Below are 25,141 nucleotides of genomic sequence, written 5' to 3' on the forward strand. Positions count from 1 at the left end.
ATGACTTTTAAACTAATAGGATAACATTAGCCATAAAGCAAATTAATAAAATAGTCTGGAACATAGGTCTATACAGCCTTATTCTAATCTGTGTATGCAAGTCTGTGTATGGGCTGGTTTAGTTGACCTACTAGTTATAGGCAGGATTTTGTCTTCAACAATTAATGAATAAATACATAACTAAACCCCTAAATAAACTTCTCCATCTCCATTTCTATGATGTTTTCTATTCTGACCCTACAGCCCTTGTGAAAAGATAGCCTATAAAGTAAGATACAATTATAAAACAAAACAAATGAATTAAAATAAAAACATGAAATAAACAAATTTAAAAAATGTGTCTTTTTTTTAACTGCTTTTTAAACTGCTATTTATTAATTTAAGTAGATTTAAAGTGCTTGAAAGACTTGTTCCTCCAACACACACAGCATCATGACGTCCTGAGGGCTGCACGTCTTCAAATCAGCTGACTCGGGCTTCCGTAGCCAAGCAGCACATGACCAGGAAACAGGGAAGTGTTGTCTCAGACGGAATAGGCCGTTTCTCTTGTCTGCCTTGGTTTGCTGTAGTGAAGATTTCATTAACAACATTTCACGCTGTGACCCGGCTGAGACTTGGGGAAAGAGAGGGACGGCGTCAACTGTTTATAATTTAATTGTGAAAATGGCCTCGACTCGCTCGTGTCTGCCGGCCTTGTTGAATTTTCTCTTAATCTGCGTCACTTTGTTGAGCAGCCTGAGCGGAGCGGCTGCTGCCAAGTCATATCGGAAACCCAACATTGTTTTGATTCTAACCGACGACTTGGACATCGCTATCGGGGGTCTGGTCAGTGAAGTTTATTAATTTCGTGCATTTATACCCTAGTCTTATGCTAATATTTGGCTCATTTGCTCGGCTTGTTTGGTTTCTTTGCTAGTATCTTCTCTAACAAGCTTCATAAATTGTTTGCAGACCTGGCATAAGAAATTAGTGGATTATTGATCCTCAGTTGACACTTTAGGCTGATAGCTTTCACATTCCTGGCTGCGCACATCATGTAGGCATCTCACACAGTCAGCAGCCTTATCACTGCCCTCCTCCCCAAATAAATCCATTAGCTTTTTGACCTTTTTAGTGAATAACAGGCACAAAGTATTGGCTATCTGCAGTCTCAATCCAAAAATATCATTATCAGTATCAGCCATGATACTCATAGTGGTCCAACCAATGGGTACACTGGCAAAGAGGTGGGTATACTGCTGAGGAATTAAGTAGCGAGGCTGTGGAAGAAATGGGTGTGCAGTGCATTTTGCCTTCCATATATTTCATTAGTAATTGGGATGAAAGGTGGTTATCTCTCTGTTATGTCCAGAAAAGGGAGTGGACATACTATTTATACTTGCGTACATCCCGGAATACACTGCTGGGAAATGTATTTGCCAACCTGTGCATGTGAAAGTAGGACCACACCGCATTACTGCTCCCTATTTGTCAAGACAACTAAATTAGCTGACATGCAGTAGGCTTTGTCTGTAGAGAACAAGCTTACTCACGGAGGTAAATAAGAGAAAGAAATGCTGCCTCATCACCAAATCCTTTTTAACTGATGACTCCGAGGCTGCTTCCCTTCCTAAATTGATTTCCATGAAGATCATTTGGACAGATGGAGCCTGTTGCCTAATTTGAGTAGCCTATGTCTTGCAATGAGACAGAGGCCAATATGTGACTCGGTGAATGTTGGTTGCATGTTAAAATATGAATTGCTTGATCACAACAAATTTCATTCATCACACCAAATCCGTTCCTTGCAGAGTCCACTGAACAAGACGAAAAAACTCATTGGTGATGCAGGGATCTCATTCACAAATGCGGTAAGTATCATCAACATTATCGTCACCTTCATTGTCATAATTATAATTATGTCTACTAAACTTTGACTGATCGCAAGAGAAAGTATTTTATCCAGTTTTTCTGGTGACCTAGCCTATTTTCAGCTATGACTTGTGGATCAGCTGCTGCACCTGCTTCTTTTTGGACTTTAACTTGACAAGACAGAAAAATGTTTATCAGTTTAATGCATATCATAACTTGCCTATCATAATTCTAGGGCCTCCATACACCTCACTTTAAACATATTGCATCCTAAAACTGAGCCATTTCCTGCTCTCTCTCATCTGTCCTGTTTAATCCCCCCCTCCCCCCAGTTTGTTGCCAGCCCGCTGTGCTGCCCCAGTCGAGCCAGCATCCTGACAGGGAAGTACCCCCACAACCACCATGTCATTAACAACACCTTAGAGGGCAACTGCAGCAGCAAGGCCTGGCAGAAGAGCCAGGAGCCCCACACCTTCCCCGCCCTGCTGCAGAGCTACGGAGGCTACCAGACCTTCTTCGCTGGGAAGTACCTCAACCAGGTGAGGGAGGGGACTCCGTATGTTTCCTGCCTGTCTCCCGGCTTACAAAGACCACCAGATGTTGACTGTGTCAATAGTGAAAAGGTGTACATTTGTCCGCCAATCTAGTGTGGTTCGAGGGCCCGATAAACCTTGGCCTTGATGTTTTGAAAGTGTTACACACAGTCATAAGATCTGCTGTCATAAGATGTCTTGCTGCCAAAGTAGCATCCACCCTTGTGATGAACGGATGGTCAAATGGGGAACCAGGAGGTCCTGTTAATTTGTTTGTGTTGGCTGTGTTCATGTTTAACAGTGACTTTCTGTGTGTCTGTGTGTGTGTGTGGTATAAAACCTTGAATGTAACTGATTTCATTGTGTGTGTGTGTGTTTCAGTATGGGCACTCGGAGGCCGGGGGAGTGGAGCATGTTCCTCCAGGCTGGAACTACTGGGTCGGACTGGTAAGACTGAGACCTTGTAGTCATAAACTTATTCTTAGACTCCTGTCTGACATCATGGGCCAGTTAAGCCTGTAGCCTTTGATGTGGCTTTGTACCTCTCACTGGTTTCAATACAGTTCAGCTCATTTCAAGAATTTCCCAGAAACAAGCGATAACATCTTGAAGCATGAGGGGATAAATGTGTCGATCTTTCTGCGTTTTCCGTATCTCAGTGGAACCAAGTGAAGGGTCGATGCAGCTGGGAAGTGATGTTGCTGAAAATTGCCGTAGTGTAAATTGTTCTGTTTGGGAAGAAGCCAAGGCCGGAACACACATGATGCCCATTAGGCATTTCTTCTGCATTAGGCACAGGCGATAAATCAGGCCGATATTGATCTTTTATTATTAGTCAGATTTCAGCCAGTCAGTGTCGCCCCCTTCCAATATGATAGATATTATGTAATTTGTTTATTTATATATTTATTGTATAATTGATCAAAACTACACTGATTGTCTATGGGAAGCCGTTAACATTTCTTCTTCTTGTCATCATCCTGGGTTTCAATGGAGAGTTTTAGTGTCCCATGATGGTCTAAATGCTGTTTCAGAGGCTTTTCCACCCTGACAAGGATAAAATTCTGGGGGGAAACACTGAATACTTATAATTTTTTGGCATGAAAATGGTCAAATTGAATATCAACACAAAATTTTGGCTATAGGCAGCTTCAGTCCAAAAACATCAGTATGAGTCTTCAAAACCTCGTATCAGTTGTAGCCTATTCTACATAGTATTCAGTATTTGCATAGCATACAAATGGGGATGAGGTTGCTGCAGCTCAGTTAGTAGAACATGTCACTAACATTGCAGTGTCATATCTCATAACGGTGCCACATTAGGGCTTGTGTCCGTATACTACCTTAGAATGGGAGAGCTGATCTGAGACCAGTGTGCCTCTTAAGTCACAGTGACGTTTATGTGGTCTTGTGAGCAGCTCTGCAGAAGGAACCAGACTGATAAATAGACTGAAATTAGATCGTAGATGAATGTATGACTCTGACCGGCTCACTGGAGTCATTATACAGAGGTCAGGACGAGTCTCAGTCAAGAATATGACCGCAGACTGCTTTATCTTCACTCTTAACTACTGAACAAACACAGACTTGAGTAACGGCCAGTCTCATGACCTGACAGCTTATCATACCACAGAAGGAGACTGTCTGAGTTTATATGGCTTCTGGTGCTCTAATCATGAAGTTATTATATATTATGCGTCCAGAAATGGTGTGTTGGTTAAGACCTCCACCTCTGGACACACAGGTATCCAGAACCTTCTTACCTGTGTTTCCCTTATTTTGGGTTCTTCTCAGCTTCCCTACTTGTCTGTGTGGAAAAGCAACATATATTGGAAAAACAAATCGAGAATTGAAATGAAAATTGCACAACACAGAAGCACCATTCAATGTGACTTGATCATAATCCTGAGCTACTGTAACATGTGCTGTATAAATCAAACTAAAGTCCATTTGTATGGGTTATTTTGAGCACAATAGTCAGCATCCGTACAATTGGAGACATGCAAAAGCTTGTGTAAGCCCATCAAGAATGTGCTGATAGTATTGCTTTAATGCTTTCCATGGTCTTCAGGATTAATCTGTATGAATGAAACCCTTATTGTGACAAAGGGAGTATGCCTCGCACATAATGAGCAGAGACATAAAAACGTCACGCACAATCAAATAAACGCAATATTATTTTATTGCGTCATATTAAAGTGATGTGTGTGTTTTGCAGGAGAGGAACTCTAAATACTACAACTACACCCTGTCAGTGAATGGGAAGGCTCAGAAACATGGAGCGGACTACAGCAAAGACTACCTGACAGACGTGCTGGTGAGACACCTGATCAGTGTTATGACAGATCAAACGCCATTCATCAATTTCATGTTTAAATATTTGATTTGATTGAATGTTCCTCAACACTGTTATCAGTACAAAAAAAGATGTATGTGCGTATCACAGTATAAATTCTCCTTTTCTCTCTCTCTCTGTCTCTCCCTCTCTCTCTCTCTTTCTCTGTCCCCTCCCTCTCTCTCTCTCTCTGTCCCCTCCCTCTCTCTCAGGCCAACATGTCTCTAGACTTCCTCCAGTACAAGTCCAACTACCAGCCGTTCTTCATGATGGTGTCCACCCCGGCCCCCCACTCCCCCTGGACGGCTGCCCCGCAGTACCAGGACAGCTTCAACAACACCAGGGCGCCCCGGGACCCCAACTTCAACGTCCACGGGAAGGTAGGGCTTCTCCTCGCTTCTCCAACCTTTAAGAATTAGGCTGGAGACTGAACGACTAACCAGACTGTGAAGATGGGGGGAAAAAAAAGGTGAATTTGATCCTCAGGATGTCATGCAAAATATATTTCTTTTCTTTCTCTCTCTCCTGTCAGGACAAACATTGGTTGATCAGACAGGCTAAAACGCCCATGACCAACTCCTCCGTCGAGTTCCTGGATGACGCCTTCAGGAAACGGTCAGCCTCTCCTCCTCTTCCTCCTCCCACTCTTCCTCTTTTTCTTTTCCTCTGTGTTGTGCCTCCTTTCCATACCTTCCTCAATCTTTGTCTTTGCACTTTTTTTCTCTCTCTTCCTCATTATCCTCCTCCCTCCTTCTTCTCCTCCCTCCTACTCTTCCTCCTCCTTCCTCAGAAATATCTTGACATTTTGAATTTTACTCAGTTATTTTTCTTCAGCAGATTGTTAAAAAGTTTCTACCTTTGTCCTTGAGATACCCTAAAGCTGCTGTTTAGCAATGTGAGCATTTTTGTTGAAACAAATGGTTACTCCTTTCTGCAAGCAAACAAACTAGTTTTTAACCCCAACCCTATAACACTCAAGTTCAGTTTCAGATGCACAGTTCAGTTCTGATTTGAAGTTCTGATTTGTTCCTCCCATCCTGCAGGTGGCGAACTCTGCTGTCAGTGGACGACCTGGTGGAGAGAGTGGTGAAGAGGTTAGAGGTCAGAGGTGAACTGGACAACACATACATCTTCTTTACCTCTGATAATGGATACCATACAGGTACGTACACACACACATATTTTTGTGTTAAGGACTATCTTTAGTTACATCGATAAGCTCTCTCTCTCTCTCTCTCTCTCTCTCTCTCTCTCTCTCTCTCTCTCTCTCTCTCTCTCTCTCTCTCTCTCAGGTCAGTTCTCTCTTCCTCTGGATAAGAGGCAGCTCTATGAGTTTGACATCAAGGTTCCTCTCATGGTCAGAGGACCAAACATCAAGCCCAACCAGACCAGCCAGGTACACACACACACACACACACAGCTTTGTTATGCGTCAAGATTCAACCACACATAGAAACAAGTTATACATAATGACCTATTGGCTTGTTCTGCTTTACTTGTATCAACACTCTGGAGACAGTAAATCCGTTCTGCTGTGTTGTTGCCCTGCTTCCACTGTGCTTCTCCCTGCACTCTTTGTTGAACTGAACTGAATGAGTGTATTTCAGATACTGGTGGCCAACGTTGACCTGGGGCCGACCATCCTGGATATCGCAGGCTACAACGTCAACAAGACCCAGATGGACGGCATGTCTTTCCTGCCCGTTATGGTGAGATCACCACTTCATCTTTGTTTGATGATCCTTTAATGCTTCTTTTTTCATGAATAAAAAAAGATATCTAGCTTATCAGCTGCACAAATCCAATTGTGCACACGTCTTTATGTGTGTGTGTTGGTGTCACCAGGAGGGGAAGCTGAACAGCAGCAGCTGGAGAACAGACATCCTGGTGGAGTATGAAGGAGAGGGCAGCAACGTGTCCGACCCCGCCTGCCCTCTGCTGGGGCCCGGAGTGACGGTATGAGGGGAGGGAGGGACCACATGAAACTTTAATGATCTCTGTGGGTGAACTGGCTCGTTACAGCAGGAAAATACAATGCTGTGAAATAAATATCATTCCCTATGCTTGACTTCTATCAAGTGTTGCATTGTTGGAGACATTCAGAATTCAGGAGGTTAGACCAAGTTTTTACCACCTGGAAGCTGAGGTGAATGGAATTTTGTAGTGGGAAGGTCGTATCTACGTATCTACATATCTTCCCATCTGATGTGAACTCTTTGTCCTCCCTCTCCAGGAGTGTTTCCCAGACTGTGTGTGTGAGGACTCCTACAACAACACCTATGCCTGTGTGCGCACCGTCGCCCCCTCCGCCAACCTGCAGTACTGCGAGTTTGACGACAACGAGGTGCGGGGGAAACATTTATGTTTTGTGTGTTTACCTCATAGAAATGATCAGTTTAAAGTAATGGAAGGGTTTAAGGTCCCTACACCAGTGTATTCTGTTAGTGAGGAGTCAGCGGATTCCCACCAGCTGACTGACATTATGTGTGTATACTGCGTGTCCCTCTAGGTATTCGTAGAGGTCTACAACGTGACGGCAGACCCCTACCAGCTGACCAACATCGCCAAGACCATCGACCAGGAAGTGCTGGAGAGGATGAACCATCGGCTGATGATGCTGCAGTCCTGCTCCGGACAGTCCTGTCGGACGCCCGGGGTGTACGACACGCGGTGCGTTCACACACCCGCCCCGCCCGCCGTTTCACTGTAGCGTCTGCTGTCAGTCTCCCGGCAGGCGTTCGACAGACGGTGACAGCCAAGGTCAAACTAATCTGTCCTGTGTTTTTTTCCAGGTACAAGTTCGACCCGCGTCAGATGTTCACTGGCCACAGCTGGCGGCTCAGCAGACTCAGACAGACGATGAAATAACAGACCGGCGGAGGGAGAGGAGGAGGAGGAGGAAGGAGGGCTGTATTATCTGTTTTTCAGCCTTTCCTGCTGTTGTTGCCTTGTGTCCGGGCCTCCTTGCCAGTCTCTTTCGAGGTTAGATGGAGAAGGGATGGGGGGGAAAATGGGAGGCCTCTCTGGGTGTAAGACCCGCCTCTGAACCTTCTAGTGTGGGCCGCTGTTAAGTGTGTTTTGTCAGAGTCGGGCGTGCAGGGGGGTATTTCAAGGAGGCAAGATAACTGGATTTACACATGATTTTATGATCACGTCCCATCGTGTGGCGAGGCTTTCCGCACGAATGCGCACTGAATGTCATGTCTCATGCTATCGGTCATTAATGCCTTCATATAAATAAATGTCTGTTCCGCCACTTTCTATCACTGTTTGATATAACACAATAGTGATTCAACCTATATCCAGCTCATGAAAGCGTTTCCATTTACGGTTCGAAACACTCTGGTAGCTCTTTCCTGGCGCACAGGATGTATTTTACGTTTGCGGTTTGTTTGGAATAAATAGAAGAAGAACTGGGTAGTTAGCATGAGCAGCGACAGCCACTGTGGCTGAACAGACAGAAACTCAAACTTCATCAACAGAAAATCCAAGGAAAAAGACGTTGCATGGTTAATTTGCAAATTTCACATGATTCTTTCACAGTTATCTGGCTAACTTGCTAATCCTGCTTCCTGAAATGCCCCCTGCGATCCTTTTGGCCTCTCAGGCTCTTCTGAATGAGAAAGGTAGTGAGACTCGGCCAGCTGTCCCAGATCAGTGTGCCTACTCTAACGCTTGATAATTACAGACCCTGGCGTCACACGCTAGACTTGTTGGTGTCGTTTGTGTCGTGTGTCAGACCCGGGTCGTTTCAAATAGTTTTTTCTCCGATTCATGCAATCGATTGATCGACCGATAAGCCAATCCAGTTGATTTTGTGATTCAACTTGCTAGGGGAAATCCCAACTAACTGAACTGCGTTTAAAGATGTGACGTAACGCCTCCTTGCTGACACTGCAGACTGGCCCAATCAAACACTCAGACGTTTTAGGAGTCTCTTAAGTTTACCTATAGAAGGTTTTATTGTATTTTTGTAGTCTGTGTGTCTGAGCAGTGTGGTTGCATCCGTTTGACTCATAAAATCGGTGTTCTGTCAGTTTTACTATTAGCTTAATGGACAGGAGAACAGAGACGCTCAACTTCGTCGTTCAGTTTCTATATTGGGGAACATTGGATCACATCATTTCATAACTTATTATTTCATGGATCATTTCAGCCAATGGTCATTTCACCAATATCATCCTTTTGTTGATGAAAGTCTAGAATATGACTGAGCCAGAGGAGCACCACTGTAGTGGTACAGTCCAATGGGGAGTTGGTGATTTGTAGTTATATTTTGCCAGATAAATGGTCCCTTTCATCATCCATCATCAGGGTTGGTCAGTTCACTTTTAGTTCAATCATTTTATTTATTATGTTTATTTTAACTGCAATTCATTTCCTAATGATTTTATTTCTTTATGGGTTGGATGTGAGAACGTTTTATGGCAGGAAAAACAAATCCAGTATCTAATCTGTAAAGGAAATCCACCCACTGAACTGAAAGTAAATTGACCTCTGACCCTGCAGTTCATCTGTACAATGTGAATCCTCTGCGACTGCCTTTCCTATGTAACAAATATGGACTAGTAGGGACAGAGGAGTTTGGGGTTACTGAGAAACTGACCTATATACAGTATACTGTATGTAGTATTTTACCAAGTGACCCTCTTCTCCAGACTTCAAGGGAACTGATTTTTTTCACTCTGGACTGCTAGGTTACTAACTGGGCTGGGTTTCCCAAAACAATCTTAGCAAGTGTCTTTATGAAACTAACTGCATAAACTACATCTTTACACAGAAACAAAGAACAACTAATATTTAAGCCTCTGTGTCCCTAGTTTTGGGTTTCCATGGCAACTTAGATTCCATGTTGCTTCTACTATGGTTATGGGTTTTTGAAGGCCAAAGAGATATATTTTTGGATTGAAGCTGCCTATAGCATATGTTTAAAATTTAACCATTTTTATGCCAAAAATTAGAATGAATTCAGGCTGGAGATTTCCCATAGACAACCAGTGTAATATTGATCAATTCTACAGTAAATATGTAATCAGTCAAGCTGCATCAGTCCATCATATCAGAGGTGGAGGTTGCACTAATATGATTTTTATTATAAGGCCAATATTGGTGCGATATATCTGCCTGTGTACAGAGCAGTTAAAAGATCAGATCTGTGCAGATTATTTGCATCCAACCAAAGACTTGAGTAGGAGACTTTTGGGAAACTGGCCACTCAACACTGATTCATGCAAACTGACGTTCAGATCGCCTCCGTCTTCAACATACATCTACATGACATTTGTTTTAAATGACTGATTCTTTTTTGTGTATCACTTTCAATTGTGAACCGTTTTCCTGCATACAAATAATCCTGACAAAACAAACAAGCAGACAAACCGGCTGCCTATTTGTCATGAAGTAATTACGACTAAGATCGTTCTCCACCGCTACTGTGTTCGTTATTCTCAGACGGCATATTCGTTCAGCTCTTTCTTGCTTTGTAGTCGGTTTGTTAAGAGTCAGTGGCACAGCTGGACTGAATTCACAGAATGAAATGAAGCTCAACATGAGAAATCCACCGTTTCTGACGCTCTGTCTAGATTTGAGAATGCGAGCAAGTCACTCCTAAAGCTAGAAACCAGAGATCATAAGACTCTGTGAATTTACGGTGGGTCTTCCTCTCTAATTTATCACACTATGGGTAGCTGGCATGACCCGTTTGAATTCACTGATGCACTTTCCAATCTGTCAGAACTGTTTTGTTGTTTTGGCACCCTTATTGTAGTTTATTTTTATGATGATGATGATGTATTTCTGGCTTGTGTTTTTGTCCAAATAAAGATATTCTCAAGATATCACAAAGGGCTTTTTCAATTAATTCACAATCATCTTTCTATCATCTTCTTCATACTGGTCCTGGATCTGATTATTAATGACTGACTATACACCGTAGGCCTTGTTGCACCTTTATGTAGCCTTAATCACAGTTGTATTATTGCTATAGGTTTGTTACTTCCTAAGGGAGATGCAAGGTATCCACACTCAAAAGCTAATTTCCCAACTTCATGATGTTACCTAATATTTATTATCATGCAGAATTTTTACACGTGTGATACTAGTGGATTTTGTTGTAAAAGAAAACAAATAGCATCATGTTTGTTAAGAGTCTTCTTTACAGTATTTTTTTTATCATTGACATGTTTTACTCAGTAGTGACTCAGAAATATAAATTACGTAAAAAAAATTAAAAAAAACTTTCTAAAATCATGTTAACAGGTTACATCCCCAATGTTTTTAGAGAGTCCAAAATTCACTTCCAAATTTCTAACGCTGACTAAAAACATTTTTACAACTCTAACATCTTCCCATCCCTGCAACATAAAGGTAAAACACTGGACTAGCATTTTAGTAGCCTACAAACATGGTAAATGAAATAGATTTAAAATAGATTGGTGTGAAAGCCAACCAACCAAGTAGATGAACTGGGGAAAAAGTTAAAAAAAAATCATTAAATGTCTCTATCTCTTATGTTCCAAGTGTTATTCCAGTCATCCATAAAGTCTTCTCTGTTCGTTGTTTGTCACCCATAGGAAACAGAACTGTCCTAAAATATATTGATCATAGTTAACTCAGTTGGAGGATTCAGCCGGTGTTTTCTCTGCTGCTTGTTTACAGGCATCCATCCCATAATTAGCTTGCAAGCCACGGACACTTTTTTAAAAAAATATGGCACAAACTGACCTCTTCACTGGACGTTTCTGTTGGATCTCTGCTGCGGAGACTTGTGTAGGAGGAGATCAGTTCTATCAATGTTATTGTAATTCCTATTGATCACCAGTAGAGGTCAGTAAAGTTCATGGATTACTTGATACACCTTTAACTGCTCTGATAGCTCTAAAATCTAATTTCTTTCCATAATATTTTCTGAGACAGTTTATTCTGTCATATTTCATAACTTGTGGACGGATGAAAGTCTTCTCTGTTCGTTGTTTGTCACCCATAGGAAACAGAACTGTCCTAAAATATATTGATCATAGTTAACTCAGTAGTAGTCCATCACTGTTGGGACGCAAGGTGGCCTATGGAGACCGACCCAAAACGCCACAGGTTTGATCCACGCAAAATCCACGAGTCGCTCCGGATGGGAACGTCAGCCTTAAAAAATGTCAAATATCGAAACACCCCCCCCCCCCTCCGTCAGCTGTCCCATTCTTCCAGGACGGGCAGGAAGGGCAGGTCGGTGCTGCCCAGATAGGTTCTGCCTCGGTGCTGGAAGACGTCGCTGACGGCCCGGGTCAGGCTGCCGTCCGGGTCGTGCAGCGTTCCCAGAACCTCGCCGTCCGGTCCCAGCTCCAGAACCAGAGCGTGGCGCGGCAGCAGCAAGTTGTACCAGCTCAGCGGAATCACCTATAGGAACAGAAGTGCATTTTTAATCACATTCCACACAACTATTGGGAGTTTTAGTGTCCCATGAAGGTCTGAATGCTGTTTCAGAGGCTTTTCCAACATGCCAAGATTAAATTCTGGGGGAAACACTTCTAATTGAGCGTTTCCATTTTTAGGAAATTTCAAACTTCTATTTAAAGCCGACATTTTACATCACTATACCTGCAGTTATCAGTTCAGTTTATGAAAAAAAAGCTCTGCACACAAACCATGTGACCAATTCATAAAAATGACGTTCTTTTGACTTCGAACCAGACATCTAAGAGGGCCAATAGAAACAGATTACTGACATCTTAAACTTAAGTCAAAGGCTTTTTTTTTTTTTTTAAAGTACATTCAATATCAAATATCTTCATGTTTTTATTTTTAATTTTGAATGGAGAACACTTCCATCAGGGTATTTCTACTTATTATTTTTTCCACTTAATAATACAAGCCCAATGTCATATAGCTATCTCCCACTACAACAGTGGTTTAATATACAGCACAGTATATCATAATAGCTTGGAAATATTATTGGTGGTAACAGCAGCGTGTACCAGCTCAGAGGCCTCAGCTAGTGAATTAACAAAAATGAATTAATAATATGAGATTAGAGTGTAGTTTACTGGTTAGAGAGACCATCCTGTACCTGAAGGTGTCATATTTGATCCCAGCAACTGTTAAAGTGCCCTTGAGCACCATTTTTACACCTTTATTTTCCCACATAAGGTTTAACTTGCATGCATGCTGTTTCTCAGCAGCTTTCATCCAGTTCCACACGCTCACATCTGGAGAGTTTTTATGGATGTGATGATGAAGTCTTTCAGCTGGCTTTGCTTTTCATCAGTTGAACTCATCTGTGGCTTCCCACAGTCCACTGGGAGTTCAGTCCTGTTACTCCAAACAACCCCTGACACACACCACTGCTCCCACTGCAGGTGGATGAGAGTGTGTGTGTGTATTTGTGTGAGGATGTGTGAAAGAGAGATAGATGTGACTAACCATTCGAGAGAGAGAGAAAGACAGACAGAGTGTGTGTGTGTGTGTGTGTTACTAATGGGTATTGCCCCTGTCCTATCAGATTTCACACTATCTAGTCTCAGTGCAGGCCTGGAACAAAGCCCGTTACTCCCCGCTGTTCACACACACACACACACACACACACACACACACACACACACACACACACACAGCGAGGCTGGAGGGGAGTTGGACTGAAGTGCTGCCTGGAGCTGGGATGAGGGTCGGCACAGGGGGCAAAATCACTTTTCATGCTAAAAGGTCCAAAAAATTAAAAAAGTATACAGTGTTTACCTCAGAATTATATTATTGTCAGGGTGGAAAAGCCTCTGAAACAGCATTTAGACCATCATGGAACACTAAAACTCAGGATATTACTACTGCTGCTACTAATAATAACATATTCATACATACTAGGGCTGCACAATTATGGCAAAAATGATAATCCTGATTATTCTGCTTAATATTGTGATCAGGATTATTAATCATGATGATTTATTTTATTGCACTTTTGTACCTTAACATGCATTTTTACTTTTTTCAGTCAAAGTAGCAGCAGCTACAAAGGTTTGTTTTCACTCTTACTGTCTTACTCCAACTGTGGTTCTAATTTACAAATTAATTGTGCAGCCCTAACACCCTACTCCTAATTGATCAATTCTACAATAAATATGTAATCAAACAAACTGCATCATATCAGAGGTGGACGACACTGACTGGACCAGATCTGATTTTAACAGAAGACCAATATCGGCCTGATATATCAGTCTAACCCTGCTGATGACTATGAAGACTGACCTTGGCTATGAAGCGTTTGGCAGCTGGGTACGGGGCGATCAGATCCAGGAAGGGAGGCAGGAGCTTCCGGAAGCGGGGCGTCGTTATGCCGACCAGGAAGGTCCCGTGGTCGCTGAGGCGGATGTTGTCGGGGTAACCGACCATGTTGTCCATGACGACCTCCCTGGTGCCAGCCTTGGGACCCTGCAGCCAGTATCTGACAGTAGACAGAGTGGAATGCTTGTAAGTTAAGGCTAGTTTTTCCTCTGGGTCACTGCTGTTTTACTGGTGAATTCTTATCTATTCTGCTGTGTGTGTGTGTGTGTGTGTGTGTATGTGTGTACCTCAGGATGCGTCCGATGCTGGTCTCTGCCAGCAGCAGGAAGTGTTCGTCGGGGGACAGGGCGATGCCGTTGGGCATGTAGAGGGAGTCCAGCAGGACGCGCACCTGTCCTGACTCTGGATCATAGGACAGAAGACGACCCAGGCTGTTCAGCTCTATCACCTGAAACACCACACACCTTCAGTTTAGTTAAGTTAAATTAAGTTAAATTAAGTTAAGCAATTATGACGGTTGATCACAACACAAAAAACACATTCATATGTTGTTTTCTGAAGGTTTTGTTGAGGTGGAAGTTCATTTAGAGGTCAAGCAGGTACTAGACAGGAGCATTGGCCTTGTGTTTTTTTACTAGATTTTACCTAATTAAACCTGATTGTTATACAAGTTTGTGTGTAGCAACCCTTAGAAAATGAAAAGAACGGCGAACAATGTGAGACTGAAGGTTGACCGCAGCTCAATTAAGGTTTTGTAAAACGACTGAAGGTTTCTTTCTTTCCTCTCTTCCTGGGACTCGCCGCAGTTTGCTGGACTGAATGGACTAGTGGGGTTTGCTCTCCTGGCAAAGAGGCCGGACAGACTGGTGAACAAACACTGCTGAGTGTCCTCAAGTGTTTTCTTTGGAGGCCTGTGGTTACTAAGCAACTCTGAAGAAACCTCAATGGACCCTGTATGCATCAGCCTCCTCCTGGTCGTCTATGGGAGTGTCTCCTATATGAGAATAGATCTCTCTTTCTCCACCTCTCCCTCCTCCTCCTCCTCCTCTCATCCGCCTCACCTCCAGCTTAACGTGTCTGCGTCCCCAGCGGCTGGAAGAGTCGGTGAAATAGACGATCCCCGTCTGAGAGGAAATCTCCAGGCCGTTGAGGAACGCAAAGGGGATGCCATCGGCACCTGAGGACCGAACAGAGGAGGGAAGGAAAGCGAGAAGTCACAGGAGAATAGAAAATGCACTATTTAGCACACATGCCAACACACACATACACACACACACTGTACCTTGTGAATTAGCCAGTAGCAGAGTCTTGTGTCCGGTTTTGGGGTTGACGCTGTGCAGTCCGAGGTAGGAGTCAGCGACTATCAGCTGACCCTTACTGTCCAGACGCACACCATGAGGACGACCACACACCGGCTCATAGTCTGTACTGCTGCCTGGACACACACACACACACACACACACACACACACACACACACACACACACACACACACACAGGTTAGCATGATATCTGACATGCTCTTCCTGACTTTTGAATCATTGTTCATGACATGCCACACCTGATCTGAGAAGGCTTTCTCTCTCTAACAGAAGAGAATATAAAGACAAACTAGTCATACTGTAAGGATTAATCTATTAAGAAAATGTAAACTGTTAAAATTTGAACAGTGCGATTCTTCATCCGTGTGTTCTACATCATCTGATTATTACACAAGTTAGACATGAAATCAACACAAACCATGGTGTGTTTTTAGAAATTCAGAGTGCTTCAATCACCATTTGTTTCTTCTTGTATCGCTGACAGATGTGGTTCAGTGTCTTGCTCATACAGTTAATAAAGTTAATAGTAAATAAGGTGAAAAGCCACATTACCACACTCTGGTAAATCCTGTCCCATGTGGGTGAGGAGGGTGAGGCTGTCATCAGGTCCGATTCTCCACAGCTTCCCATCCACTGTTCCTGTGTACACATTACCTGACAGACACACACACTGGTTAGATATAGAGCAATATTTTGCAATATTTTGTGCCAATAAAAGCCTCTGAAACAGCATTTAGACCTTCATGGGACACTAAAACTCTCCAGTGAAACCAGTACTATGCACAAAAAAATATTATTATATTTTTGGAAAAAGCAGGTAACAAAGTTAAATAGTTATCCGAGCGGATCAATTCAACACGTCATGTCACCTTAGACATAAGGAGGGTAAGAGGGGACAAAATACCTCAAGGGTCTGACTAGATAAGGGGGCTAAGTGGGCCGTCTAGTGAGGGTCAAAGGTTAAACACTAGAAGCGCCTGACAAGACAAGCAAGAACACTAATGTAACAGACACACACACATAATCCAGCACGCTTACCCTCCCGATCGGCAGTGAAGGATTCTGGTCCGTGTAGTTTCCCAGTGAAGAGCCTGCGGCCCCTCTGCAGTCGGGTGTTGACGGCCAGTGGGCCCTCGAGGGCCGGAGGGGGCCCCTTCAGTCTGGAGGGAGATCCGGGCAAAAACCATCAGCAGGGAGACAAACCAGCTGCTTTCCAAAATTCACTATTTAACCACTAACTTTGATTTTCTGGTAGAGTACAGTAGACAGACGTGGGGTCCGGGGACCACCAGGGGTCCATGAGGGGGCTCCAGGGGGTCCCCACCCAAATTGATGAATTGTTAAACTTCACCATTATTTCATTTACAAGAAGTTAACACAATTTGGGTCCAAGAGAAAAAATCTTCAATCAAATGGGGGTCTGTGGTACTAATGTGTACTAAATTTGGGGTCCTTGATATGATATCCTTAAATAAATGCAGATTCAAGTGTTATGGATGCTCATTTCAGCACTTGTTAGTCCTTTGCACAGTTAATTGAAACAATTTATGAATTCTCAGGTTACATGGAAAAGTCTAACTGGAGATTGTAGTTTGGAATTTAAGTGATTTGTTTCCAGCCAGTTTTGCCTGCAGCCTGCCTGAGAATAATAAATATTTCATACTGTCAAATCAGTACCAATAAGAAATCAAGTCAAGATGCAGTTCTCAGGTTTGCTCATGCTTGCTGGGATCAGATGCAGTTCAGTGACATCAGAGCTATCCCAGGCTGCAAAAAATACATTTCACATACTGTATATTTCAGAATATATTTAGAAAAATGCTTGAAAATATGTTGAAATTTGCCAGATGTTTATATATGTGTAGATGACATTAGTTAGATGACATATACTGCAGTGGTTCTCAACAAGAACCAAAATACTCTTTCCAAACACTCACTAACCGGAATGAACTTTACACTTCTTGTAATTAAACCCAGAAAATACACTTTTATTCACTTAACTGAAGCTAGACACATAAAAAAATCAAATCAAAACACACAGAATCTTTGACAGTCCTTTCAATCAAGGGGAACTTGGAATCCCACTAACTTCATACATTGTGGTGTCACAGTGAGGACAGCGAATGCAGTGTGATGTTATAATTCCAAGTGTACACAGCACAGAGACATTTCACTTTTTGGCGCGATGGAGGCGACACACAAGACAAAACGAGAGAGAAAGATAGACAAGAGAAAGAACTACATGGAGATCCAGCACAACACGGAGCCGGAGGATGCCCAGGTAAGCCCCACAGTGATAGCCATAGTTGTTTTGGAATATGCTTTGTGAATAATGCTAATTTTAAATATTGTTACCGTAAAACTTCAATTAAAAGCCGAGTCCCAATTAGAGGCCGGTTGCCAGTTTATTTTTTTTTACTTGCATTCAAACGTCAGTCACATTTGCTGATCGCCATGGTGGCACAGAGAAAAAAGTACGACTTGAAATTCAAGCTGTCAGTTGTCAAATTTGCTGAACAAAACTCAGGAGATGCAGCAGCAAGACATTTCTCCGTTGATCCCAAGAGAGTGAGAGAATGGCGAAAAAATAAAGTTGAACTTCAATGTCTGTCCGAGGAAGAAGGTAAAAGGGCGTATTTTGCTCTCTCTCTCTCTCTCTCTCTCTCTCTCTCTCTCTCTCTCTCTCTCTCTCTCTCTCTCTCTCTCTCTCTCTCTCTCTCTCTCTCTCTCTCTCTCTCTCTCTCTCTCTCTCTCTCTCTCTCTCTCTCTCTCTCTCTCTCTCTCTCTCTCTCTCTCTCTCTCTCTCTCTCTCTCTCTCTCTCTCTCTCTCTCTCTCTCTCTCTCTCTCTCTCCCCCCATGAGGTTGGCCTAGATGCACTGTCTCTCGGAGCGAGATCAAATGAATGATTCGTAATTGATATGTTATTTGATAGCCTAATTTTTATACAAGTAATATTCATACTGGTTTACAAGTAAATAAACAATTTGATAGTATTTCCCATATTTGCTGAGCAAGAGTTTTAGGAATTAAAGACCTGTCCCATATAGACGCCTGTCCCAAATATAGGCCGGTTGAGTTCAGTGTTTGAAGCAAATAAAAGCCTGGGCTATTCATTGAAGTTTTACGGTATTTCAGTATGTCTAACTGGATGGTGGATGTACTTCAGATGAAATTGTTTGAAATTACAATGCACAGTATTGGCTGACAGTGAAATTCTATGTGATTCCATTCTATGTGATGTGTTTCCATGTGATTACAACACCACAATGATTAGAAATTAGGTTCACCTGGCAATCTACCTGTCCCCTGTAAATAAGGAACGTATTCCTTCATTTGTACACACTGATGAAGGCCGGATGGCCGAAAACGTTCTGTGACAGATGAACAATTAAATCAAGTGAATGATATATTTCTGAGTGCGACCCTCTCTTCACAAACAGGTAAGCCCCGCCCACATTACTGCGCGGCAGACCTACCTGGAATTCCCTGTGGAAAGGAAGACTGGGCTTCTGAACCCAGTCTCCTGCAGCGAGGAACATCTGCTGCTGATAGAGGCAGAACAACAGTTGAAGCTGGTTCTGGGTCTGGACTCTTCTGTCCAGAATGAGGAACAGACACAGACCCAGATGAAATTGAGCAGGCAGGACTATAAGATGATGAGGGACGCAGATGAATATGTCAGGAAAATTCTGGACCTTGACTCTTCTGACCACACCCAGGTCCAGTTCATGTTCCTGGGCCTGGCCGAACAAGTCCAGGTCCAGGAACAGGTCCAGAGGAAATGGAGCAGCCAGGAGCATCTGATGATGATAGAGGCAGAAGCATATTTCAAGCTGGCTCTGGGCCTAGACTCTTCTGCTGAGAAGCAGCAACAGACCCAGAGGAAATGGACCAGCCAGGAATACCAGACTATGAGGGAGGCAGATGAACATCTTAAGGAGATTCTGGACCTGGACTCTTCTGCCCCGACCCAGCTCCAGTTCATGTTCCTAGGCCTGGCCGAACAGGCTCAGGCCCAGGAAAAGGCCCAGGAACAGGCCCAGGAGAAGGCCCAGGAACAGGCCCAGGAACAGGCCCAGGAAGAGGTCCAAGTACAGGCTCAGGCCCAGCAAAAGACCCAGGAACAGGCCCAGGAAAAGACCCAGGGGAAAGCCCAAGAAGAGGTCCAAGTACAGGCTCAGGCCCAGAAAAAGGCCAACAAAAAGGCAGAGGTCCAGGTCCAGGTCCAGGCCCAGGCCCATGCCCAGGAAAAGGCTCAGGAAAAGGCCCAAGTCGAGGCCCAGGAACAGGCCCAAGTCGAGGCCCAGGAAAAGGCCCAAGTCAAGGCCCAGGAACAGGCCCAGGTCCAGGAAAAGTCCCAAGTCGAGGCCCATGAACAGGTCCAGGCCCAGGAAAAGGCCCAAGTCGAGGCCCAGGAACAGGCCGAGGAAAAGGCCCAGGAAAAGGCCCAAGTCAAGGTCCAGGAAGAGGCCCAGGTCCAGGAAGAGGCCCAGGTCCAGGAAAAGGCCCAAGTCGAGGCCCATGAACAGGCCCAGGTCCAGGAAAAGGCCCAAGTCGAGGCCCAGGAACAGGTCCAGGCCCAAGAAAAGGCCCAAGTTGAGGCCCAAGTCGAGGCCCAGGAACAGGCCGAGGAAAAGGCCCAAGTCGAGGCCCAGGCCCAGGTCCAGGTCCAGGTCCAGGTCCAGGTCCAGGTCCAGGAAAAGGCCCATGTCGAGGCCCAGGAACAGGCCCAGGTCCAGGAAAAGACCCAGGAAAAGGCCCAAGTCGAGGCCCATGAACAGGCCCAGGAACAGGTCCAGGCCCAGGAAAAGGCAGAGGAAAAGGCCAAAGTCGAGGCCCAGGAACAGGCCCAGGAAAAGGCTCAGGAAAAGGCCAAAGTCGAGGCCCAGGAACAGGCCCAGGAAAAGGCCCAGGAAAAGGCCCAGGAAAAGGCTCAGGAAAAGGCCCAAGTCGAGGCCCAGGAACAGGTCCAGGCCCAGGAAAAGGCCGAGGAAAAGGCCAAAGTCGAGGCCCAGGAAAAGGCCCAAGTCGAGGCCCATGAACAGGCCCAGGCAGAGGAAAAGGCCCAGGAAAAGGCCCAAGTCGAGGCCCAGGAACAGGCCCAGGAAAAGGCCCAGGCCCAAGTCGAGGCCCAGGAACAGGGCCAGGTCCAGGAAAAGGCCCAGGAACAGGCCGAGGAAAAGGCCCAGGAAAAGGCCCAAGTCGAGGCCCAGGAACAGGCCCAAGTCCAGGAAAAGGCCCAGGAAAAGGCCCAAGTCGAGGCCCATGAACAGGCCCAGGCCGAGGAAAAGGCCCAGGAAAAGGCCCAGGAAAAGGTCCAGGAACTGGCTCAGGAACAGGCCCAGGCTGAAACCAGAAACACGGCTGCTCTAAAGCACACTGAGCAGAAGCTAGAGAGCTGCCTCCTCCAGCAGCAGGAGGAGAGAGCTGGTCTCCTCAAGGCCAAAATTGACAACGAGCAGACCCTGGAGGAGAAAGAGCGAGAGTGGGCAAAGAGAAAAGCCTTCATGGCGGATAAGCTTGCGGTTCTGGAGAGGGACCTCAATGAACTTTTGGAGAAGAAGAAGAAAAAGAAGCGGAGCTTCCTGCGTAGAATCGTCGATGCCCTCACTCCAAAGCGTAAGGAGAAAAAGAAGAAGAACAAGGAGGACAAGATAGAGTCAACTCTCAACTCAGACTCTAACAAATCCTCCAATTCTTCAATGTGAGCACATTAACACCTGTTCTCACACACCCAACCCCCCTCCATCCACTTCCACCCCCCACCCCCCCACCTCCCCCTTACAAACCCTTTGTCTTGCATTTCTTCTCAATAAACGATATCAATAACGATATCGAACATAATGTGCTGCCTGTATGGTTTTATTTCTATAGAGATTTGTAAGTTCCACTACAGTCAATAGTGTAACTAGACTATCGTTGTTTGTTTGTGTGGTTTTGCTATTTAAATGCTGTTAAAAACAGAGCCATCTCTTCTCTCTCTCCTAAACGATCAAACTCAGAAATGGAAGTGGAGCTTCCATGTTACTCTACATTTATCTCAACCTGGAGTCACATTGTGACCTTGGAATTTTAACGTTCCAGTTGACATTTTAGTCCAAAATAATTTACTCATATAATGCAGCTCTAAAAGAAGTCTTAATATATTGCTGAAGTTTGATATAGATGGGTATATTAACTTTGCAGTAGGGGGGTGAAGTTCGAAAAGTTCGACACAGCCTTTAATCACAACCAATAGAAAATAATGAGAAAAAACAGGGAGGAAACTTAAATTCTTAAATTGTCAACATTATAAGCAACTAAATATTGAGGTTAAAGGTCAGAACCACAATAAATATTACAAAATATTCCTGCAATCCCAGAATGATCATGTATTATTAAATGGCCCGTTGTAATCATGAAGAAGAAGAAGAAGAAGAAGAAGAAGAAGAAGAAGGTGATGATGATGATGAATACTCTTGCCTTATAGAAATGTCAGCTTAATTTGCATTAGCCTTCATTCCAAGTTTTTTTCTTCCTCTCTGACAGCAGCCAAAGCAATGCAACTTTTCACTTCCGCAATTCACCAACTTTTCGTTCCACCAGTTCTGTGACAGAGCCACTGTCTCTTCTGTGATTGGCTGTTCTCCTGCTACTGTATTCAGGAAGTTCATTGTCATACAAAGGCTTTTTCTATCAGTTCAGTCCATTTATCATTATTCAAATCCAAAAGAAAAATAGACTACACAGGCTGAACTTGAAATACACTTTCATCAACTATCAGCCGTCTGATTTCATTGCCAAAAAATGAAATGGAAAAATCACTGCAGGCGAAGATTGAATAGCCTATCATAAATTATCAGTAGTTTTTCCATTTTATGAGACATTTCAGAGGGAATATGTTGCATTGTTAGTTTACAGTTAACAGTATATGGAGCAGTTTGACCTACAACATTAAAATACTCTTACAGGTTAACACATCAATTTAACACTCTGAAAGAATGAGTACTTTTACTTTTGATACTTCAGTTCATTTTACTGCTGATACTTCTATACTTTTACTGAAGTAAACTTTTGAATGCAGAACTTTTACTTTTACTGGAGTATTTTTCCATTATGGTATTGCTACTTTTACTTGAGTAAAGGATTTGAGTACTTTTTCCACCACTGCAATTAGTGCAGCAGTAGAATCAGATTAGATTAGAATAGATTAGGAAACTTGAATGATTTTGTGACTCTCCTTAAATTCCCACTGCCTAATGCCTTTAAGGGCGCTTTCAATTCATATGCAACACTTAGTGTGGTGATTATTTTGTAACATTTTGTTATGTATTGTTTTTGTCTACATCAGTGGTTCTTAGTCTTTGGCTCACAAAAATAAAAGCTCACCCGTTCAACATGTTAAATCCCACACAGCAGCACAGAGGCCTGGACACCAAACACATTATTTTCCTCAGTCAAGCTATTTTAATTAGCCGACTAATTATTGGCGTGAAGCTACTGTAGAAATACAGCAAATATTCATTATGTCACAAGAAAGGATGGAGGCAACGTTTGCTTTCAAATGCCTTATGCTTTAATATGTCTTATTAGCATTATGTAGCCCAGTGGTTCTCAATGTGGGGTCCGGAGACCACCAGGGGTCCTTGAGGGGGTTCCAGGGGGTCCCCAGCAAATTGATGAATATTTAACTATTCATTATTTCATTTACAATAAGTTAACACAATTAGAGAATGTAGAAGAATGACTGTTTTGATCATAATTTCACTGTTATCTCTCTACCTACAATACGGATAGTCATGGAATTCTGGGCAAAATCATATCTAACAATAAAAAGGATGGTGGTGTTTTGGCGTGCGTGTATGTGTGTGTGTGTGTGTGTGTGTGTGTGTACTTACATATGTGGCTTGGGGTCTATGGGAGAAGGCAGTAGGTAGACTCCAACAGCCACAGCGAGCAGAGCCACTGATAATGCTCTCTTTCCCCACCTGACAGACGACAGAAACAATACACAATACTGGAAATTACACACACTTATCATCAAACACACACTCATGTAAAAACACATGCACAAGGTGTGACTCCAGCATTAGTTTAGTTTAGACTACCAGACTCACAAACAGTTTTTACCCCCAGGCCATCAGGCTTCTCAACCAGCAGTGATCACATTGATCACATGATCACCTCAATGGGTAGGAAGAAGCAGGTGTGAAAGGCCCAGGTCAGGGATTTCCTCCTACTCCTCCTCCCCCCTACTCACCCACAGAATAGCACTCCTGCACTCCTACACTTAATATTTATAATATTTAATACTCCTTATAATATTTAATACTCTTATTCTTACTGTCCATATTGCCCATCTTTACTGGCTCTGGAACTGCTGTACTTTTGCTATTTTTGCCCTTATTTGTGACTCTTTTTAACATTTAATATTTAATATTTTTCTTTTTTTTTAATATATATATATTTTTCTTATGCCTACTACGTAGTTGTTGCTTGCCTTGTCCTAAGAATTTCATTGTTCAGAATGACCTTGTGTGATACTGTGCATTTGATAAATAAAACACTTTGACTTTGACTTGAGTTTTGCCCTAGTGCCAATCCTCTCTATTACCTTTACTGAGTGATTTAGGCATTTTGGGGGTAATTCGACTACAATGACTGAGATGTGACATTTGCATGGCTGGACAATATAGACAAACAGTATATTTAAAGAAGAGAAGAAGAGCACACAGCACCTGGATTCACTATCTTTCCCTCACTGTTTGGAAATTGCAGTAGTCAGTGTTGTGATATTGACATTTTCTCAATGTATTGATCAGTCATTGTGTCACATTTGCAGCCCACTGTCTCAGGTTAATAAGTCATCCATGTTGTGTCAAACACAGTGAACTTTGGCATCTGTAAGTTGTTGTGCAGTGTTGTGTCACATAAGATCCATAGGTAACACTCTGTCTTGGTTGTACTGGGCAGCTTCCATGTGTCAATGTGTCCAACTGTACATGTTATACACAGTTACATTATGAGACTATGTGTAACAAAATCAAAATACAAGTAAAAGCAAGCCTAAAAAGGGCCTTTAATGCATGCAGGCTGCATTGCTGCTGCCATGTTTGTGCATCCAGTAAAGGGATTTCTAGGGAAGCTGTTTATTTCTTCATAGGAAGAAGCTGCAGCAGCCTGGAGGAGAGAGAGGCTGGCTTCCATGGGAAACTATCTCCCATCCCTAAACAACTAGCTGACTTGCCCTTGAGCAAGACACTGAACCCACAATAGGCTGAATGGGGAACTTCTACAATGGCTAGAACTGTATACATGCCTAGTTTCAACCCTTCATCCCCCAGTGAATTTTGTCATCTCAGTGTGCAGACTGAGGGGGAGAGGATCTATAAAAGGGATTTTTTGTCTCAACTCCATAGGAAGAAGGCTTCCTCCAAAAAGAAAGTTATCCAGAGATTCTGACCCAGAGGCTCTGAACTACTGGCTGCTACTGAATAAAACAGCCTATGTACTGTCATGCCAGGCTGACGAAGCCCACTATACAGACAGATCACCGTGTAAAACAGTGACCATGCACAATTAATAGAAGATCATCCATCTCTCATTAAGTCATAAGCATCTCAGCTGCGACATGGCCCCGATGCGTTCCGCTGTTGTTGGATAGAGAACATCACACCAACATCCATTCTAAAATGTAGAAATTAAATGCTTTATTGCTTATCGGCAAAGCTACACAACTCGTAGAACATGACTTAAGACATTTCAGAAATCGTTTGGGTCTTCCGGTAAATTCGGTATATAAATGGTCCACCAAGCAGCGCTTTATTTTGGTAAAATGTCAACTTTAATATTGGTT

General features: G+C 43.4%; 2 protein-coding genes across 2 annotated transcripts; one reads left to right on the forward strand and one right to left on the reverse strand.

Annotated features, from left to right (window-relative positions):
* The first annotated feature begins 499 nt into the window (after nucleotides 1-499).
* On the forward strand, nucleotides 500-10,543 carry gnsa (glucosamine (N-acetyl)-6-sulfatase a). Its single transcript, XM_071920589.2, has 14 exons — nucleotides 500-825; nucleotides 1,791-1,850; nucleotides 2,184-2,390; nucleotides 2,766-2,831; nucleotides 4,603-4,701; nucleotides 4,932-5,099; nucleotides 5,252-5,334; nucleotides 5,763-5,881; nucleotides 6,012-6,115; nucleotides 6,327-6,428; nucleotides 6,565-6,675; nucleotides 6,953-7,063; nucleotides 7,229-7,389; nucleotides 7,512-10,543. Exons 1-14 carry the CDS (start codon nucleotides 664-666, stop codon nucleotides 7,585-7,587), a joined length of 1,629 nt encoding a protein of 542 aa, XP_071776690.2. The 5' UTR covers nucleotides 500-663; the 3' UTR covers nucleotides 7,588-10,543.
* A 1,355-nt stretch (nucleotides 10,544-11,898) lies between these two features.
* Nucleotides 11,899-23,426, reverse strand: LOC139928168 (adipocyte plasma membrane-associated protein). Its single transcript, XM_071920598.2, has 9 exons — nucleotides 23,416-23,426; nucleotides 23,184-23,273; nucleotides 16,344-16,465; nucleotides 15,858-15,959; nucleotides 15,266-15,418; nucleotides 15,045-15,160; nucleotides 14,271-14,431; nucleotides 13,948-14,143; nucleotides 11,899-12,108 (listed from the first exon to the last, which is right to left on the reverse strand). The coding sequence occupies exons 1-9, from the start codon at nucleotides 23,424-23,426 to the stop codon at nucleotides 11,899-11,901; spliced, it is 1,161 nt and encodes a 386-aa protein (XP_071776699.2).
* Between the last annotated feature and the right edge of the window lie 1,715 nt (nucleotides 23,427-25,141).

This window comes from Centroberyx gerrardi, chromosome 24 (genome assembly GCF_048128805.1).
Source record: "Centroberyx gerrardi isolate f3 chromosome 24, fCenGer3.hap1.cur.20231027, whole genome shotgun sequence".
NCBI classification, from domain to species: domain Eukaryota; kingdom Metazoa; phylum Chordata; class Actinopteri; order Beryciformes; family Berycidae; genus Centroberyx; species Centroberyx gerrardi.